The 20,549-nt window shown below is 54.2% G+C and overlaps 1 protein-coding gene across 2 annotated transcripts in view; it reads right to left on the reverse strand.

Moving 5' to 3' along the window:
* The window catches only part of STX1A (syntaxin 1A), a 65,709-nt gene that overhangs the window by 9,034 nt on the left and 36,126 nt on the right, over positions 1-20,549 (reverse strand). For both annotated transcript variants that reach the window (XR_007908019.1, XM_051809327.1), the window contains exons 4-6: positions 7,783-7,857; positions 5,356-5,429; positions 3,090-3,198 (exon numbers count right to left, since the gene is read on the reverse strand). Coding sequence is in view for 1 of the 2 variants with exons in the window: in XM_051809327.1 (XP_051665287.1) it covers positions 3,090-3,198; positions 5,356-5,429; positions 7,783-7,857 (258 nt within the window). In the remaining variant the exon portion in view is untranslated. The remainder of the gene's footprint in view (positions 1-3,089; positions 3,199-5,355; positions 5,430-7,782; positions 7,858-20,549) is intronic.

Here is a 20,549-nt window from a genome sequence, read left to right on the forward strand (position 1 = left end):
CCAGCACTGTGCCAGCATCTGCACTCAAGATAAATCCCGTGGTCATTCCTGAGATGAAAGTGCCACAGGAACCCTAAATCAGCTCTGGAATCACCTGGGGCAGCCCAGATGAGCTGCCAGGGCCCTGAACCCTCCTGGCTGAGAGTGGGATGCACCCACAGCTCGTTGTTCTGCACACCAGTTCAGCTGGCCTGGCACAGCAGGGTGGGCACCGACGAATTCTCGCAGTGCCCTCGGAGGCAGCAGATGCTTTATTTTTGGCTCCTCAGTCTTGCACATAACAAAACTGTTCCAAAAACAAGCAGCGTCTGCGCAGCACCTCCACAGCTTCAGCTGCACACCCACCACAGAGAGCTCCTCCAAGCTCCAAATCCAATTTCTCCGGGAGCAAAAACTAATTAGATTTAAGATATAATTTCTCCTAATGGACAAAATGGAGAGGAAAGAAACGAAGGAGTGACAACTCCCACCACAGGCAGTGCAGGGGGGGACACAGCTCCCGGGAGCAGACAGGGGGCACGGTCCAGCCACTGCACATCTGTCCTGCTGTCACCAGCCCCAGGACATGGAGCATCCTGCCATCCCTCCACAGTCATCCTGTGATTCCTCCATGGCACCTGTGATGTTGGAGTGCTTGGGAACAGAGTAAAGTGAGTAAGGAAGGGGCGAGGCCAACGATTAAGGCTGAAGTAGAAGCAGTGGGAGAGGGGAGGGGATGGGAAGGGAGGGGAAGGAGGTGGAAAGGGAGATGCAGAAGGAAAGGGAGATGGAGATGGAGAAGGAGAGGAGAGATCCACTTCATCCCATCAGACATGCTTCTGGTTGGGCAGGGTGATGGTGATGGTCACTGAGGCACAACCTCTGGCACACACACAGACATGGCAGTGCTTACACAAGGAGAAGGGACAGATCCTGAGAGGGCTGTGGGGAGCCCCAGGGGGTGGCTATGGCCCGGGGCAGTGATTTCACATCACCAGCTCTGCAGCTGTCCTATTGCAGAGCCAGGAGCAGATGTGGTGAGGATGGAGGAGCTTGCTGGGCGCTGGGGAGCCCCCCCGGAGCTGCTGAAAAGTCCCTGCTCCCACACTTCCAAAACCCGAGTGATTTACTGGCTTTGCTGTCAGAGCTCCCAGCACTTTCTATCTTTGGATCTCTCAGCTAAAAGTGAGAGCTGAGGATTTCGTGGAGCTTTAGTGCAGTCGCCACATCCCAGCTGAGCTCTGCTCCAAAGAGCCTGCGCAGGAGCCCCCGGAGCAGCCGGAGCCGAAGGCATTGCCTGGAACACCCCAGGCCAAGCAGAGCCCCAGGCCAGGCAGTAAAACCTCCATAAGCTGTTCCTTTTGATGAGCCTTTCTGCCAGGAGAGATTTCCCGCTGTCCAGATGTGGGAATCCCACCTGGACTGTGTCCCTCCCCAGCACAACCCCACCCTGCCTCTGCACCTGCTCCACACCTCCATCCCAAAGGGAATGCAGGTCCCTCACTGTCAGGAACTGGGACACCTCCCCTGCATCCTTCACTGCTCCACAGGGAATCCTGAGCAGCCCTTTTCCTGCAGCCATCAGGCTCTGTCAGGCACCAGCAGCCCGGCAGGACAGACAGAGCAAACACAAGCATAACTTGATGTATCTCCAGAATTTAAGTAGAGCAGCAAAGTCCTTCCAAAATCCAGTAGGAGAACAAGAAGAAGGTTTCCTTCAGGTCTGCAGCCAATCAGGGATATGGCTGAGTCCTCCCAAATCTCCTCTCTCAGAGGGAGGCACAGGGGTACCTTAAATTCCTGTTCACATGACAAGCCACCCCTCAGCTGTCACCTGCAGGATGACGTTGGCTGATGAGTGAGTCAGGCAGCTGGAGCAGTGACACATCATCCTGCTCTACAGCAAACTAGCAAGCTCTTGTTGAGCCTCGTGTCAGTCAGCCTTCCCATCCAGCCACCCTGGGACAGCCCTGTTACTATTATACATCAGAAAGACTAATTTTAACAGAGGCTTGCACAGCTGAGTCTCCCTCGAGCCCTCCATGGAAACCCCACAGCACCCAGATTTCCAGGCATCCCAGCCCATGAAAGACATTCCCACAGGAGACCACCAAGGACACCACTCTGACTCACAGACCTCCTGTCATCATTCACACTGAGCTGTTGAAAGGAAGAAAAACATCCATTTGGTTGTGAGATTAAAAAAAAGGACTAGGATTCAGATCCCTCCATTCCGAGCACAAACCCCACGACGCCTCTGACAATGAGATTATTTACAAAAATCTCTTTAAATCTCTGCATGCCCTGACTTTCCCCTTGCTTATTCTCCTAATTACGGCGGTGACATGGTTCTTCCTTGCTGGGAGATGATCCCATTGCTCTAAAACTATCCAGGTATCACTGACTGCCCAGAAGAACCATCAGGAGAGTGTTTTGTGGACAGGCAGGACCAGACTTATCCTGGATGATGGGCTCTGGATGACTCAGAGAGATGATAGTGCCACAGTGGTGTCACCTGGGTGAGGTGTCACCAGCCTCAGAAGTGTCACCTGGGCCCCTCCCTTGGACAGAAAACAACATTACTGCTGCTAAGAGCCATCAGGCCCTGGGTTCTGGGAGGTGCCTGGGGCAGGCACTGAGGCTCCTGCTCCTCCTGGGCAAGGCAAACCACTGGGAGCAGGGAGTGCTCCCATCTCAAGAGCTCCCTTCTCTGCTTTCACGTTTAGCCCACTTCAGCCACGATGAAGAGCACCCCAAGGAAGGCAAAGAACACATGAGAGGCTGGAATTCCCATGAGCTCCTTCGAATTAAAAACGAGCTGCAAACAAGGAAGACATTCCTCTCCCTGTGCTCCCGGCGCTCTCTCCGCAGCATTTCGGGATGTGCTTTGCTGGATGTGCTTTGCCACTGAAACTCAAGGTATCACCCCCTGTCCATCTCCCACAGGAGCCGTGTCCCAGTCACACCCATGGGCCCCTCTGCCCCCCTGCGTTTTCCAGGGGAGCTCTACCCAGCTGCAGGAGCAGTTCTGACCCATCAGGAGCCAGTGCAGGACGTGGCCCCATGGCACACACACAGCCCAGCTGTGTTCCCACTCCAGGTTTACTCACTGATCTCCAGCTGCCTCTGGATCCTGCCCTTGCAGCGCTCCCGGTAGTCGGTCTGCGTGGCGTTGTACTCGGACATCACCTCCACGAACTTGCGGGACAGTGTGGAGTGCTGTGGAGGGGAGAGGAGGAGAGAGGGGGGTGAGGGTCCTGCAGGAGGGAGAGCCCTGCCATCCCCGTGGCAGGGAAGGCTCAGTCCTGAGCACCCCCTGCACCTCCAGCCACCCCAAAGGCATTTCCAGCCCAAACGCTGCACTAAGGGGGAGGTGGCAGCAGGTGACACCCCTCAGCCTGAGCACAGCCTCCAGCCCCCAGAGGACACCCTGGGGTGGTTGGCAGCACCCCCCTCACACCACTTGTGCCCAAGCAAACTGGAGCTGAGGCCAAGGTTGCTCAAAGTCACAGAATCACAGAATCATTTTGGTTGGAAAAGGCCTCCGAGATCATCAAGTCCAACCTGTGCCCTGATCCCCACCCTGTCCCCCAGCCCAGAGCACTGAGTGCCACCTCCAATCATTCCTTGGACACCTCCAGGGATGGGGACTCCACCACCTCCCTGGGCAGCCCCTTCCAAAGCCTGATCATCCTTTCCATGGAGAAATTCTACCTGATATCCAACCTGAACCTCCCCTGGAGCAACTTGAGGCCGTTTCCTCTTGTCCTGTCCCTTGTTCCCTGGGAGCAGAGCCTGACCCCCACCTGGCTCCAACCTCCCGTCAGGGAGTTGTAGAGAGTGAGAAGGTCCCCCCTGAGCCTCCTTTTCTTCAGGCCGTGTTGGTGCAGGTCTTGTCACACCTGGAGCAGCCCCAGCCAGCACAGCCCTCCTTCCAGGACACAGCACTGGAGACATCTCGAGGATACACTTGGATTTGCTCTGCAGCTATTCTGAGCCATCATCAGCACAGTATTCATGGCACAGCCTCAGCCTCAGTTCATCTTCTCCCTCCTCCACCTCAAACCTCACACAAACGCACCCGACAGCTCCAGGCTCTGCTCCAGAGGTGCTGGCCCAGAGTAAGGTCAGAACAGCTCCTGAGCACCTCAGCCCAAAATCCAGCAATGCCATGACATGCCATCCAAGGGACTGCCTTTCCAAAACTGTTTTTCCTAAAATCCACTTCATTCTCATTCAGCTGAAAACTACCAACCTATGCTGATCTGCAGTCAAATATAGCCTGGGTGCTGAGTGACACCCTTCCTGCTCGCCAGCACACCACGCTACACCTCTTTTGCTTCAGAAGTTATTTAACTCAGTGTTTATTTTCTCAGATTGCTATTTTATGTTCCCACGGGCATCCCACATGTCTACAAAATGCATCTGATTTTTGAAGGAACACAGAGTTTCATGCAAAATGGGCTGGAAAAAAAGCACTTGAGATGGCTTTCAGTTATTAAATAAAGCTACCTGGATATTCTCAGCAAATCAAATGCATACCAAAATGTACCTTGTGTTTGAAAGAAACTCATTAAACAGAAAATACTAACTACAGTTAGGAAATGGGGTTGTTTCACCCAGGGCCAGCAACTCTTCACTCCTCAAATGTGGGGAAGGTAGCCCAAGCCAGAAAAGCTGTGGTTGTCCCATCACTTAAAGTGTTCAAGGCCAGGTTGGACAGGGTTTGGAGCAACCTGGGCTAGTGGAAGGTGTCCCTGCCCATGGCAGGGGGTTGGACTGGATCATCTTTGAAGGTCCTTTCCAACCTCAGCAGAGCTCTGCCCATGCTGGGTCCCTCCAGGAGGGACAGCAGAGCTGCCTGCAGGGGAGATAAACAAACTATAAACACCAGAACTCTTTCAGCACCACTGCAGAGTGTGGAGAAAGCAGGACTTTTACTGAGCTGTGTGTGTGCAGGACCCCTGTGAGAGCCGCAGATCCACATCTGATCCCACCCCAGGTGATGAAGAGCAACACTGGCAGCTCCTGTTGCCTTTATCCCTTTAATAATTTGCTAAACCTCACTCCTGGCTGCAGAGCAAGGCTCTGAGATGCTTTGTCTTCACCCACATCCCCCAGACCAGGCACTGCAGTGACACAGGGGCAGATTCCAGGCTGGAGCAATGGCTGCATCCCCCTGGGGTGCTCTCTCACCAAAGCATCACCAGAAGGTAAAAAAAACCTACACAGCAACCTTGCACGGTGGGGCAGGAGACAGAGCTTCACTTAGAGAAGGCTGTTCTATAGCCAAGCACAGCCCACCTCTCCCAGCACCTCCTGGAATCCCTCAGCTGCCAATTCCTGTCCTCCTGGTGCCAGAGGGCAGAGACTCACCTGAGTTTTCCTTATCCGCAGGTCAGCTGATGACCTGTTCAGTCCTTCCTCTTGTTCAATACTCTGCTCAATACCTGGTTGGGGTAGAAGGACACAGATTATTCTGTGCTGTTTGGAGAAGAATCACAGAATCAAGAAGGTTGGAAAAGACCTCCATGATCATCAAATCCAAACTTCGACCTCATGCCCGCGAAAGCACAGCACCAAATGGCACATCTACTAACTTCTGAACACTTCCAAGGATGGTGACTCCACCACTTCCCTGGAGAGCCTGTTCCAATGCCTGACCAAAGGAAAGGGATTGTTTGGCAAAGGGACTGTGAAAGACTGAAGCCTTTGGATCGAGGAGTTCCCAACTCCTGACTCCGGCCTGACATTCAGCCTGGGCTGGCAGCAAAGCCCCATTTCATGACTGCAAAACACCTGGTGCCTGGCCACTGGCTGAGATTTGGGGCTGTCAAGGGCAGCACTGTCATTCCCAGGCAGGTGAGCCAGGATTTCCACACAAAACTGATACGATGCCCAGGTCAGTACTCAAACCAAATGGAGAGCTGTTCTGCCCAGCGACTCAGGAGGAGGAAACCCAGAGCTAAAATGTCTCTGCAAAGTACCAAACCTCAAGACTTCTCCAGGGACCCTAAAAATAGCAGCTCCTCCAGCTGCCCAGCCTGGCACAGGGAGGACTCACCAGGCTGGCAAGAATGCACTTCACCATGCTGAGCAGCCCTGCAGCAGGGCAGGGATCTGCCCCTTTAATTATGCAGCTAATTGAGATGAAGTTCTCACTGCCCAAAGCCCATGAATCATGTCAGGGAGGAGCAGTGCCCCATGTCCCACCATGGTTTGGGCAGGGAGAGGGCACAGGACTGCAGGGCAGGAGGGTTGGCACAGATGAGGGCAGTGCAATCCTGCCCCATCCCTGGAACTGTCCAAGGCCAGGTTGGACAGGGCTTGGAGCAGCCTAGTCTAGTGGAAGGTGTCCCTGCCCATGGCAGTGGGGTGGAACAAGACGGTCTTTAAGGTCCCTTCCAACCTGAACCATTGCATCCTTTAGGATTCTATGAAACCTTCTCCTCAAGGCCAGCTCAGGACCTGCTAATTCAAAGACTCAATTTCAGAGACTCATAAAGCCTGGAAGGAAGCTCCCATCAGGAGGCTGGCCAGCCTGCAGGTGCACACATCTCCATGTAAACCACCAGGTGTGAGCTGGAGGCATCCCCTCAGTGTGGCTGAAGACCCCATTCCCAGTGCTGACGTCCCACAGCTCTCTGAGCCTGGCTGTTCCCAGCACCTTCCCCACTGGAGCAGGTCCCTCGAGCCCAGCATGGGGCAGGTTCCTCCTGCAGCAGAGGCTCCCCATTCCCTGGAGCTGCCCCCTCAACCTCCAGCACAGCTCAGTGTATTCCAGCAGCAACTGGGCTTCCTCCACCCTTGTCACAAACCCATTCCGAAGGAACAGTATCGGCAAACACTGGGCATTTATGATAATTAATAAAATCACATTTTCCCAAGAAGCTGGTAATTAGAGTTAGCCCCTGCATGAGCAATATCTGGCCTGAAGAAGTCAGTTTGTTGTCAGCAGACGTTGTTTTGGATCAGTCCTGACTGTTTTCTGTCATTGATCATGCTGGCCACGAGGCGATTTGGGACAAAGCACAAGGACTAATCATCCTCTGCTCCAGGTAAACATGATACCAGGGAGTCTTTTCTGGAAGCAGAAAACAGGAGTTGAAGCCTGTCCTGCAATCCTTCAGGCTCTCAAAGCCTCTTAAAAAACACCAAACAAAACACTAATGGAAAAGGATTTTTGTTTTGCCATGGGATAAGCACCAGCTCCTCTCCCACCCTTCAGACAGCCAGGTCTCCTGCACCAATCTCAACCAAATCCCACCCTGGTGTCCAAGACTACCAGAGACAAATCCAAGCTGCACCAGAGTGTCCTCACTGACCCCCTGAATCCCTGGAGTCCAGTCATGAAATTCTGGGCTCATCTGAGTGCTCCAGCACAACCCTGTCCATCAGCAGGCTGACACTCACGTTGTTCTCACTCCTCACTGTCAGACAGACTGACTGACTGTTCCAGTGGTGGAAACTGAAGGTCATGTCCTGCAGCACATCCCACAGCAGCACCTCTTCACCCACCCAGCCCTGGAGCCCACCCTTTGGCTGTGCCAGGGGTTTGCCCAGAGCCCAAAACCTGCCAGTGGTGGTGGCACAGGACTGGCTTGGACACCACCAGGCGCTCGTGGCCCCATTCCCTCATCTCCATCCTGGGAACAGGGCACAAGGGGGCAAATTCACAAAGGGCAAATAAAAGCAGCTGGAGGGTGCAGGGGGAGGGAAGGTGATGGCCATCCCTGGGGTGCACCCCCAGGATAGGAGTGCTCTGGGCAGAGCTCCACAGCTCCATCACGAGCCAACACTCACTCTTTAGCTTGGAGCGCACTTTGTTCGCCGTCTTCTTTATGTCAGACATCAGCTCTTCCAGCTCCTCCTTCGTTTCTGGGGAGAGAGGAAAGAGCAACATGGATATGTTGGAGACACTGCAAAAATCTGCTGCCTGGCCCTGCAGTGTGTGGAGACCAGAGCTGGGAGCACTCCCACCCCCTGCCTGGGAGCATTTCCACCCCCAGACTGGGAGCCCTCCCACCCCCAGACTGGGAGCACTCCTGCCTCCAGACTGGGAGCACTTCCACCTCCAAAGTGGGAGCACTCCCCCCACCTAGAGTGGGAGAACTCCCACCCATAGACTGAGAGCATTTCCACCTCTCACTGCATGCTGGACTCTCCTCACAGTCCTGAGACCCCCCTGGAGCTGCCTCCAGCTCTGGGGTCCCAACTCAGGACAACAGGGTTAAACTGAACAAGGGTAGGGTCAGGTTGGACATGGGGAAGAAATGTTGGACCATGAGGGTGGTGGGCCCTGGCACAGGTTGCCCAGAGAAGCTGTGGCTGCCCCATCCCTGGAAGTGTCCAAGGCCAGGTTGGACAGGGCTCAGAGCAACCTGGGCCAGTGGAAGGTGTCCCTGCCCATGGCGGGAGGATTGGAATTCGATGGTCTTTAAGGTCCCTTCTAACCCAAACCATCCTGTGAGTCTGAACTCATCCAAGTTCCTCTCCCAGAAACCAGCATGTCCTTGATGGAGCCAGGACGTGCAGCTGTGCCCCACACCATCCTGTGCTCCAGAAACTGCTGGACCCCCAGACACAGCAGGGCTGGAGCAGGGGCACATCCCTGTGCCCAGCATTCCAGTACTCAGCTGTGCCCTGTCAGTGTAGCTCTCCCTGCTGCCACCCCAACGCTCCCTCTTGATTTTGATGAGATCAAGACTTAATTAAATAAAACACTGTTTAATATAGATGAGGCACACTGACTGAGTCATGTCAATGGCTCCAATGCCAGCTGCCAGTCACAGGCATAATTAGAAAATCCTGATGATGGCAATGTGCTGGGGGAAGGTCCCATCGTACCAGAGGCTGTACACATTCCTGACCCAGAGCTATGAACTTCAGCACTATTGGGAAAAGGAGAAAAGGGACACATCTGTGAATTCCTTCACCCCCCAATATTTGCTAGAGAATGAGCACAAATGCAGGGACAGGAAGAGGATATTTTCAGTTTGAGTTCTCATTTAAATGACTAATTATCTATTTTTTCCCATTCTTGAAAGAACATGTAAAAATAAGAAGTAAATAAATAATAAGAAATTACAATAATAAGAAATTAATAATTGTAATAACAAGGAATTAATGATTGTTTCTTAATAAAGCAACGAACCAGCCTGGGCTGAGTAACTCCCTGAAACCATCCAGGCTGGGGAAGCAGACAAGGACCCAGGACTGCCATGAACACAAGGGAGTTGGGACTGTCCACCTGGAAAGCCAAGGGAGTTCCTACTGCTGCCTGCGACTGCCCTGCAGGAGGGTGGTGAGAAGCTGGGGCCAGGCATCCTGCTGGTCCTTGGAAGTGACCTTCAGCTTTCTGCTGAAGTTTCAGGGTGCACAGGGACAGGACAACCAGTGCTGGACCAAGCTGGGACAGCAAAATGCAAATTAGATATTGGAAAAAACAACGGTCATGAAGGCAGTCAAATACTGGACCCAGAGAGGCTGTGGGACATCCTTCCTTAAGGATATTCAGCATGTGGCTGAGCAACCAGATCCAATGGACTTGCTGGAGGGGACTGGGCCAGGGACCTCCAAGGCCCCTTCTCATCCATATCCCCTTCCCACCCATATCCACCCTCGATCCTATTAAACAATTTCACATAACTCACTGCCTTGTACCTTCCCTTCTCCCTGTCAAACTGGGCTGAGGGATTCTCCCTCTCTACTCTGCCCTCGTGAGACCCCACCTGCAGTGTTGCCTCCAGCATGGGGGCCTCCAACATAGGAAGGACATGGAGCTGCTGGATAGAGTTCAGAGGAGGCCACAGAGATGTTCTGAGGACTTGAGCCCCTCTGCTCTGGAACCAGGCTGGGAGAGCTGGGGGTGTTCACCTGGAGAAGAGAAGGCTTCAGGGAGACCTGAGAGCCCCTTCCAGTGCCTAAAGGGGCTCCAGGAGAGCTGGAGAGGGACTTGGGACAAGGGATGGAGGGACAGGACAAGGGGGAATGGCTTCCCACCGTCAGAGGGCAGGGTTTAGACATTAGGAGGAAATTCTTCCTTGTGTGGATGGGGAGGCCCTGGTACAGGTTGTCCAGAGAAGCTGTGGCTGCCCCATCCCTGGAAGTGTTCAAAGCCAGGCAGGACAGGGCTTGGAGCAACCTGGACTAGTGGGAAGCGTCCCTGCCCATAGCAGGGGGTGGGATGAGATGATCTTTAAGGATCCTTATGATCCCATGATACGCTGCCATGATGCTGCCACTGAGGATGCACAGGGTAGGTAGTGAGCACAGTCCTGTGGTGGCCACTCAGGATGGGGACAGGACCACACAGAGGGATGCAGGGGACAGGGAACGGGAGCTGGGTGCCTTCCTCAAAATATTTCCAACTGAGCAGCAGAGAGAACTCTCCTTCTGGCTGGCTTTGAGTCACAGGCCGTGTGAGGATTACTTGGCGGCCTGGCAGGCACAGGCTGCCCAGACAATTATTTTCACATCCACGGCGTCTGTTTAAGTGACTCACTCAGATCTATTTAACCATTCCCAGAGAGTGACATCCAGCCACGGGAAGCTCAAGTACCACAACATTGTCACGCTATGGTCGGTGCCACCCCACGCCAGAGCGGCACTGAGGGGGGAGAGGGGATGTTTCAGGGGATGGGTCAGGCTCCCCACATCCCACAGCCCACCTGGAATGTCCCCATGGCCACCAGCACGTGGGGCCACATCCCTAGTCCCCGCTGAGAGGGAGGAGGAGGCTTTGGTCCAAGGTCAAGTCTTGTGTCCCTGAGAAGCCCCAGGGCCTGCTGTGACCTTGTCCAGGAGGCAACCCAGGCAGTGCAGGGGAGGCAGGGGTGCAGGCAGGGGTGTGGGCAGAGGTGGGAGCTCTTTCTCCTTCCTCTGCCAGCAGCAAATGGGGCACCTGTCTGGCAGAGTAAACACCCAACCCAGGCTGGTAACACTGCAGGCAAGCACACAGGAGTGGGCAGGCAGGAGTAGCAGGCAGGCAGCAAGGAACAGGCAGGAACACGCAGAATCAGGCAGGTAGGCAGGCAGGAACAGGCAGGCAGGAACAGACAGGCAGGAGAAGCAGGCAAGCAGGAGCAGGCAGGAGCAGGTAGGAGCAGCAGACAGGCAGGAGCAGGCAGGAGCAGCAGGAGCAGCAGGCAGGAGCAGCAGGCAGGAACAGGCAGGAGCAGCAGGAGCAGCAGGCAGGAACAGGTATGCAGGCAAGCTCCATCAGGAGCAGGCAGGTGCAGCAGGCAGGTAGGCAGGAACAAGCAGAAATGGGTAGGAGCAGGTAGGAGAGCAGGCAGGAGCAGGTAGGCACAGTCCTCCACCCCTCACAGTGAAGGGCAGGCGCTGTCCCCACCCGCTGCAGCTCCCCTGGGTGTCACAGTGACGGTGACTCTGCTCACAGGGTGCTCAGCCTCGAGCTGCCTCACTCCTTTTTGGGACTAAGAAATCTTTACCTTTGCAACCTGCAAGTCTTTTCTGACAGCAACCAACCCACGTCATCGAGAAAGGCACAATTCCAAACTAATTTCCAGCTGAGTTACCTGGCAAAGCTGGGAAGAACAATCTTTTTGGCAAAGACTTAGTTCTTTCAATGAAAAAAATGAAAGAATATCCTGAGCACAGTTCCTTGAAGGAAATTAAAAAAAAAAGAAAATTAACCTTTCTTGTTTATCTTGGCACTTCCACTTACTGAATGTTGAGTATTTTTTAAAGGTGAATGCAAAGAGGAAGCACAGACCTGGAAGCCCCACAATGATCTGGTGTCTGGAAGCAAACCATAAGGAATCCTTTCTAGGGATCCTTTCTAGGGCTGAAACATTTTCCACAGTGTTTCATGGCCTTAAAGCAGTACAAATGAAACCTGTTGTAAAAACCACCAGGGGGGAGATTGGCTAGAAAGGTCCTGTACCTGGGTCAGGGCAATCCCCCATACCAGCACAGACTGGGGGATGGATGGATGGAGGGATAGATAGAGGGATGGATGGAGAGCACCCTGTGGAGAAGGACGTTCCAGCTGAAGTTCCATTTGCCAAAAGACATTTGGGACATCAGTGACCTCTGTGTAGTCCTTCAGTTCCCAAAGGCTGACGTTTATTCTTGGAAACAGAGCTCAGAGCCTGACATTGAAACTTATTTATTCAAGCTACGGAAAACAAGAAGAAAATCATCAGACACTGACTCAACCCTTCCCGAATTTTCTTGTTTTTTCAGCTCTGCTCAACACAACCATCTGCAGCAGGTGTGACAGAATGGGGAGCAGGCAGAGGGGGGACAGGAGAGAGCTGCTCCAAGCAGAGCTGGGGCTGCCCCTTCCACAGAGAAGCGACACAAGGAGCTCCAGCTGCCTGCTGAGCTGCAGAAACAGGACACGGCGAGGTCGTCCATCTGCCTTCGCCAGGAGCGAGGGCACGGGAGACATCCAGTGCCATCAGGAAGGACCAGCAGCCCTGGGATTTTTAACTTCCTGCATGCCAGGAGGGACAAATCTTGCTCGAGGTGCAGCAAGGAGAGACACTGCCAGGGTTCAAGGTCAGTGCAAAATGTCACTAGGCTTTTATACAGGAACAGAACAGAGATGATGCACAGAAGGGACTGAAAAGCTTTAGGGATCCCCTGGGAGGAAAAGTGTTCCATGAAATGCCTTGTCTGTCTACCTGTGTTTTGTGGTGACCCACAACAGATTAAATTGTAGTTTTTGACTTTTGACATCCACCACTGCCCTGCACAGCCTGTGCCAGAGCTTAACCATCCTTTCAGTGAAGACATTTTCCCTAATATCAAACCTAAACCTCCCCTGGAGCAACTTGAAATTATTTCCTTTTGTCCTGTCCCTTGTTTCCTGGTAACAGAGCCCAGCCCTTCCCCTAGCTCCCCCCTCCTGTCAGGGAGTTGAAGAGAGTGAGAAGGTCCCTCCTGAGCCTCCTTTTCTCCAGGCTGAGCACCTCCAGCTCCTTCAGCTCCTTCTGGTGCTCCAGCCCCTTCCCCAGCTCTGTTCCTTTCCCTGGACACGTTCCAGCCCCTCAATGTCTTCCTTGTTGTGAGGGACCCAAAATTGCTCCCAGGACTTGAGGTGCCCCAGCAATGCCCAGCACAGGGGGATGGTCCCTGCCCTGGTCCCACTGGCCACACTTGCTGACAACAACAGCTTCTCCTGCAGCCACTTGCTGGCTGTTTATGATCCAGCAGCACAAATGAGGGGATCACAGTGCTCCCACCAAATGACTGTGGTTTGGTGATAACCCTGTGCAAGGAGCAGAGCTGGTGCAGTGCAGTGCCTTGCTCCAGCTTCTCTGTTTTCAGAGAAAGCTGGATTTCATTTTTTCCCCAATTAACACTAAAACATCAGTTTGCAGACAGTGAGGGATGAAGGAGGGTCATGTAAATGACCTCATGCCTGGACACTGGTGTGAGCTTGAACCCACAGCTCCCAAAATCTGCTGCCCATCCTGCCTGCAGCGGGCTCGGGGAGCTTCCTGCCAACACACTCAGCAGCAAACCCGGACCCACAGCTCATCTCCAGCATCCTCAGCCCAACACATCCCACGCCTGTATTCCAGCTTACAGCTCCACCGGAGCAGCTGTTGGGAAAGCGGGAGGTCGCTGAGCTGGCAGGAAGCAGCAAGGATCGACAGCTCAAAGCAAGGGGGAGTTTAGGAGATCTTTTAATTAAGAGCAGGCAGCGGACCTGATGGAAGCTCTGATGGAAGCACAGGATCTGGTGGGCGCTGCAGGCAGCTGCACCCCCGGGGACTCATCCCAGCTCCACGAGGGGCACCCAATTAAGGCAGCAAAATTTATGTGAGCGAATGGCTGCGGATGCTGCTCCCACCTGCTGCAAATGTGCCCATCTGACAGAGCCCTGCAGCATCGTCCCCAGGGTTTGGGGATGTTCAGCTCTCCGGGAGAAATCAGCTGACTGATGACCAAACGCTCCTTCCCTTTCCATGCTCTCCTCCAAGCCCTTCCATCCACCCCGTTAGCTACAGGTTGGCACTGATCACCACCACAAGCACACAGTCCCTCCACCACCCGCTCCCATCCCACCTGGAGCCACACACAAACCCCCCTCGGCTGCAGGATGGACAGAGGACACTTGGGATGCAGTGCTGGGGTTCACAGCAAAGCCACCCCAGGCCTCCCACGGGCACTGAGGGCACAGGTACCAACTAAAGCTCCTCAGCTCTATTTTTACAACACAGACAGCACTAACTGTCTTACCCTCCTTTAATTCTCCTGATCAAATTCCACTTCTAATACTCCATTTATTTTTCCCAGAAGCAAGGTCGGGTTAATCAGTCAATAATTACTCAGCTCATTCCCTCTCTCTTTAAAAAAGCTCCCTGTGCCTGCCAGGTATGCCAGGAATTATTGGAAATCAACACAAATGGCAAAGGCACCACCTTACTCAGCTCCTGGAAAACTTCCCAATCAATACCTTCAGGTAGCCTGGATCCAGCAGGGTCTATTTTTGGTATTGACTGTTTAGCAACAACCTGATTTACTATTGGAACGTTGGAATTTAATCAGCATAATATACACCACGTGTTTTCCAAAAAAAAAAAAAGCACTTCCCGCATGTTTGTGTCCTTTCTGCATTATTCTCCCATTTTCCTTTATTAATGCACCAAAATGGCTGAGAGGTTTCTGCTCTTCTTTAAGTACCTCAAAAAAACTTCAGCCTGTCCTTCAGGCTGCTGGGTGGGTTTTCCAGCTCCAGTTTCTGTGCCACTGGGAGAGGGTGGGAAAATATTCTCCTCCTCCTCACCATGTATGGGAAAATGGAGATGAATATAAATCTGTGGCAAGTAAAGCTCCAGGAACAGGAGGTACAGAGAAGTGGTAAGAAACACTGAAGAATGCAGGGAGGATAAAGTGCTTTCAATTTATTCCATGAGCACTTGATATCAAGGAGCAAGCTGGGATCATCCAGATCACCAGGAGTCCCTTGTGCTGACACCTGCATATGAGCAGTGGGGCTGCACAGGGGTCCTGCCCAAGGGGGTTTCACACTCCAGCCGTATTTCTTTTAGGATTGAGGAACACAAACTAGGCTGAATTTGGGATCACAAACGAGCAATTGGAATTTTCTGGAGTTTTAATTGTTCTTGTACCAGAGATATTTGGTGTAATTAAATAATTCCTTTCTGTCCCGTGCTTTAAACATAGGATCATGAACTCACAGTGTGGTTTGGGTTGGAAGGGATGTTCAAAGATCATACAGTCCAAGCCCTTACCATGGTCAGGGACACCTTCCACTAGCCCAGGTTGCTCCAAGCCCCATCCAACCTGACCTTGGACACTTCCAGGGATGGGGCAGTCACAACTTCTCTGGGCAACCTGTGCCAGGGCCTTCCCACCCTCTGGTCCAACATTTCTTCCCCATGTCCAACCTGACTACACCCTCAATTTAACACCATTGTCTTGTGTTGGGACCTCAGAGCTGGAGGCAGCTCCAGGGGGTCTCAGGGGAGCATTCCCTCCCTCTCCTGCTGCCCACACTGCTGGGGATGAGCCCAGGAGACACTTGGTTTTCTGGGCTGCCAGTGCCTGTGGATGGGTCATGTCCCATTTCTCACCCACCAGAATCCCCTAGTCCTCCACAGGATGTCCTCCATCCATCCATCCATCCATCCATCCATCCATCCATCTATCCATTCCTCAGTCTGTGCTGGCACTAGGGATTGCCTCAACCCAGGTGCAGGACCTTGCCCTTGGCCTGGTCGAATTCCATGAGGTTCCCATGCTTTGGCAACTTTACTGCTGCCACTCCAGCATCCTAAGGCACTTTACCCATCCTTCCCAGGACCCAGGACCTGGCTCTTCCCAAGAACAGACATACTGCAAATGCTGTATTTAAATTGTTCAGGATGAGAGACCAAGTCTGTGCCCAGTCTGTGAGAAGCAGGGCCTGATGTGGGGACGGGGTCCAGCACAGGAGGGAGGGAAGTCCTTCACCTCTGCACAAGGTGATGCAGATCACCCACAGTGAGCTCATTTGGACAAAGAGACACTGGGCTTTGTGTGGAAAGGCAGACAGCCAGGGAATTGTGGAAAGGTTATTTTTAGAGTTGCACATTTCCATGATAAAGAGCAAGTATTACCTCTGGCTGAAAAGAAAACTTTTTCTAGCACTGGTGGAAAAAAATGACCTGAAGCAGATCTACCCCCCAGAGCTTCAGCTGAGAGCACACTCGAGATGCTGCTGTTGGTACCCAAAGCACACCTGAACCTGCCCAATCCAGCTTTTTTTTTCTTGAGAAAAGATCCGTGATTTATATTTTTAAACATTGATTGAAGCACAGGGAACCGCGTGACTTCACTCAACTCGCCTGGTCCCAGCAAGGACAACACACAGGCAGGTCACAGTGGCCAAGAAGGGTTTATAGGTCATCCTGCAGCCACTGTCACCTGCAGCCATCACCCCTGCACACTGGTTGTCTGACAGCTTCTCCAGACTCTATTAACTCATGGAAATGGGACTGCCCCAGCTTCCAAGCTGGAAGGTATCACGTTGCCGTGTAAATTGGAGAGATCCAAATGGTCCATTCCCAGGGAAAGGTCAAAAAGGGAAAAAAAATCCACCTCACAGTGCTGGGCACTTGCTCAAGGACTCTTCCATAGAGTCATGGTCTCAAAGGGTGGTTTGGGCTGGAAGACACCTTCATCTCATTCCACCCCCTGCCATGGGCAGGGACACCTTCCACTAGCCCAGGTTGCTCCAAGCCCTGTCCAACCTGGCCTTGGACACTTGCAGGGATGGGGCAGCCACAGCTTCTCTGGGCAACCTGTGCCAGTCCCTACCACCCACATGGTACAACACTTCTTCCTTATGTCCAGCCTAAAACTGTTTGCAGGTGACCATAGCAGCAAAGGCAGGGTTTGGTCCCTCCATCCCCACCTGCACATGTCTCCAAACACAGGAGGGAGCCAGCTCTGTGCCTTCATGTGAGATACACGTGCTGGGCTGGGCCCTCTTCCACGATCCCTCTCCCAAGGCTGCCCCGCTGCCTCACTCTTTTGTTTGTTGAATGACAGAAATCAGAAACAAGTCATTCCTGATCCAGCTCTGGATCAGGGGAACGTACCTGCTGCTGGCTGGGCACCCCTATCCCCATGCAGGGTGAGCAATCGGCCGCCTCTGACCCGTTCCCCTGCCACCACGGCCCAGCTCTGCCCAGCACCTCCCCATCCACCCACACTGTGCTCTCCAGGTGCTGCTGCTTGGGACCCGTGTGCCACGGGAGCTGTATGCCATAGGAGCTGTGTGGGACCCGTGTGCCATGGGACCCGTGTGCCATGGGAGCTGTGTGCCATGGGAGCTGTGTGGGACCCGTGTGCCATGGGAGCTGTGTGCCATGGGAGCTGTGTGGGACCCGTGTGCCATGGGAGCTGTGTGCCATGGGAGCTGTGTGCCATGGGAGCTGTGTGGGACCCGTGTGCCATGGGAGCTGTGTGCCATGGGAGCTGTGGGGGAGCTGTGTGGGACCCGTGTGCCATGGGAGCTGTGTGCCACAGGAGCTGTGTGCTGTGGGAGACGTATGAAAGCCATGGGAGCTGTGTGGGAGCTGTGTGCTGTGGGAACTGTGTGGGAGCTGTGTGCTGTGGGAACTGTGTGCCATGAGGGCTGTGTGCTGTGGGAGTTGTGGGAGCTGTGTGTTGTAGGAGCCATGTGCTGTGGGAGATGTATGGAAGCCGTGGGACCTGTGTGCCGTGGGAGCTGTGTGGGAGTTGTGTGCTGTGGGAGTTGTGGGAGCTGTGTGCTGTGGGATTTGGTGCTGGGGGAGCTGTGTGCCGTGGGAGCTGTGTGGGAGCTGTGTGCCATGGGAGCTGTGTGCCGTAGGAGCCATGTGCTGTGGGAGCCGTGTGACATGGGAGCTGTGTAGGAGCCACGTGCTCTGGAAGCTGTGTGGCGTAGCAGCTGTGTGCCTTCTGCATATTGTGGGAGCTGTGTGCCATGGGAGCCGTGTGCCGTGGGAGCCGTGTTGTGTGGGAGTCCTGGGAGCCGTGTGCCATGGGAGCTCTGGGAGCTGTGTGGTGCAGTCCACTGTGGGAGCTGTGTGGGAGCTGCGTGCCATGGGAGGTGTGGGAGGTGTGGGAGCTGCATGCCATGGGAGGTGTGGGAGCTGTGGGAGCTGTGTGGCGTAGAAGCCGTGTGCTGTGGGAGCCGTGTGCTGTGGCAGGCAGCGTCGTGGGAGCTGTGTGATGTGGGAGCTGTCTGGGAGCCGTGTGCCATGGAAGCTGTGTACCACGGGAACCGTGTGGGAGCTGTGGGGGAGCTGTGGGAACTGTGTGCCATGAGGACTGTGTGCTGTGGGAGCTGTGTGCTGTGGCAGGCAGTGCTGTGGGTGCCGTGGGAGCCATGTGCCATGGGAGCTGTGGGAGCTGTGGGAGCTGTGTGTCGTGGGAGCTGTGGGAGCTATGTGCTGTGGCAGGCAGTGCTGTGGGAGCTGTAGGACTCACGTGTCATGGGAGCTGTGGGAGCTGTGGGAGCTGTGTGCTGTGGCAGGCAGTGCCGTGGGAGCTGTGGGAGCTGTGGGAGCTGTAGGAGCCGTGTGCCGTGGGAGCTGTGGGAGCTGTGGAAGCCGTGTGCTGTGGCAGGCAGTGCCATGGGAGCTGTGAGAGCTGTGGGAGCTGTGGGAGCTGTGGGAGCTGTGGGAGCTGTGGGAGCCGTGTGCCATGGCAGGCAGTGCCGTGGGAGCTGTGGGAGCTGTGGGAGCTGTGGGAGCTGTAGGAGCCGTGTGCCATGGCAGGCAGTGCCATGGGAGCCATGAGCATCAGGAGCCATGGCCATGGCAGTGCCGACGTGCTCCCCGGCACGCTCGCTCCAGCCTCCCACTCCTCCCCGGCACAGCGTCAGCCGCCGGCGTCACTGCCGTGTCACCACCTTCCCACTGCGCTCAGGAATCCATCGGAGGGGAAATCTCCTCTCCAGTGGAGGAGGGAACAGGGAATCCCAAAAAGCAAGGGGACTGACGAGCCTCCCTTTCTTTCCACTTCACCGCCCCAGCCTTCCCGCATTGTCCTTGCTCCGTGCCCTCGGAGCAGGGCAGGTGACCTCTGACTGCTCCAAAAAAAAAACCAAAACAGACAAAGTGGGAATGGTGGGAGGGACTGACGGAGGAAAACCAATGTGTCTTTAACAAGAAAGATAGAACCACACTGCTGAAATGAACGGAAAATAACAGAGACACTGGAAAGTCCTGCAAAACGATGTAAGGACACGCTCAGGCTGTACAGGGAGAGGTGGAAAACAGAATGGATGCAGGTCTGGCATTGCACAGACCAACTGCCAAGAACTCACTTGCCCTCCTCAGCTGTTGCAGAGGAAATATTTTTGTGTCCTGTTGTCCCCCACACCTCCCCCTCAGCACCAACTCCCCTGCTCCTGGCCACCTACCCCTGTAGCTTCTTCCCACTCCCTCCTGCCCCTCATCCCCGCAGCTTCTTCCCACTCCTTCCTGGCCCCCCAGCCCTGCAGGCTCCTCCCAAGCCCTCCTCCCCCCACAATGTTGGAGTCCCCTTGCTGTCTGTCTCCCTTAATTACGGTTTCCCCAGCCTGCTCCCTCTCTGCACACTGGAATTCACAGAATCACAGAATCATTTAGGTTGGAAAAGACCTCCAAGATCATCGAGTCCAACCTTTGACCAATTCGCCCTCCCCTGCCACTTTACTCTCCAGATCCTTTCCTTTGCCAGGATTTGCCTTCCCCATTCCCTCCAGTCTTGGGGGCAGTTTTAGGCCCCTCATGACAAGAAAGACATTGAGGGGCTGGAGCGTGTCCAGGGAAGGGAATGGAGCTGGGGAAGGGTCTGGAGCACAAGTCTGATGAGAAGCAGCTGAAGGAGCTGGGGGGGCTCAGCCTGAAGAAAAGGAGGCTCAGGGGGGACCTTCTCCCTCTCTCCAACTCCCTGACAGGAGGGGGGAGCCGGGGGGGGGTTTGGGCTCTGCTTCCAGGGAACAAGGGACAGGACAAAAGGAAACAGCCTCATGATTGTGCCAGGGGACGTTTGGATTGGATATTGAGGAAAATTTCTTTATGGAAAGGGTGATCAGGCATTGGAATGAGCTGTCCAGGGCAGTGGTGGAGTCCCCATCCCTGCAGAGATTTAAAAGATGGGTAGATGTGGCACCTGGGGACATGGGTTAGTGGTGGCCTTGGCAGTGCTGAGGTGACAGTTTGACTCAGTGATCTTGGAGGTCTTTTCGAACCTTAATGATTCCATTATTCTATCCCCAGGACCTCAGCAACCCCAACACAGACACAGCAGCCCCTCCTCCTCCTCCCCTGCTTGCCCAGAAGGGATTTCCCTCACTCTGCAGGGTGCTATTTTTACCTCTTAAAGAGCAAGTTTCTCTGGGGGGAATCCTTGGGGAAATCTTGCATTGGGGTATCTCCTAACCATCTGTGGCCATGCCCAGAGCATTCTGTACATCACAGTCATGGTGCATCCTCGCCCTCCTCACCAAACCCTAAGAGACTTCTCCCCATCAGCTGCCTTTTTCCAAGTTATCCTTCCCCATACTTGCAATCCCTCAATCCATGTCCAAAGCACTCCCATGCAGCCGTGGG

The sequence above is a fragment of the Manacus candei genome, unplaced genomic scaffold (assembly GCF_025592945.1).
Source record: "Manacus candei isolate 608988 ecotype Guabito, Panama unplaced genomic scaffold, ASM2559294v1 h1tg000076l, whole genome shotgun sequence".
NCBI lineage: Eukaryota > Metazoa > Chordata > Aves > Passeriformes > Pipridae > Manacus > Manacus candei.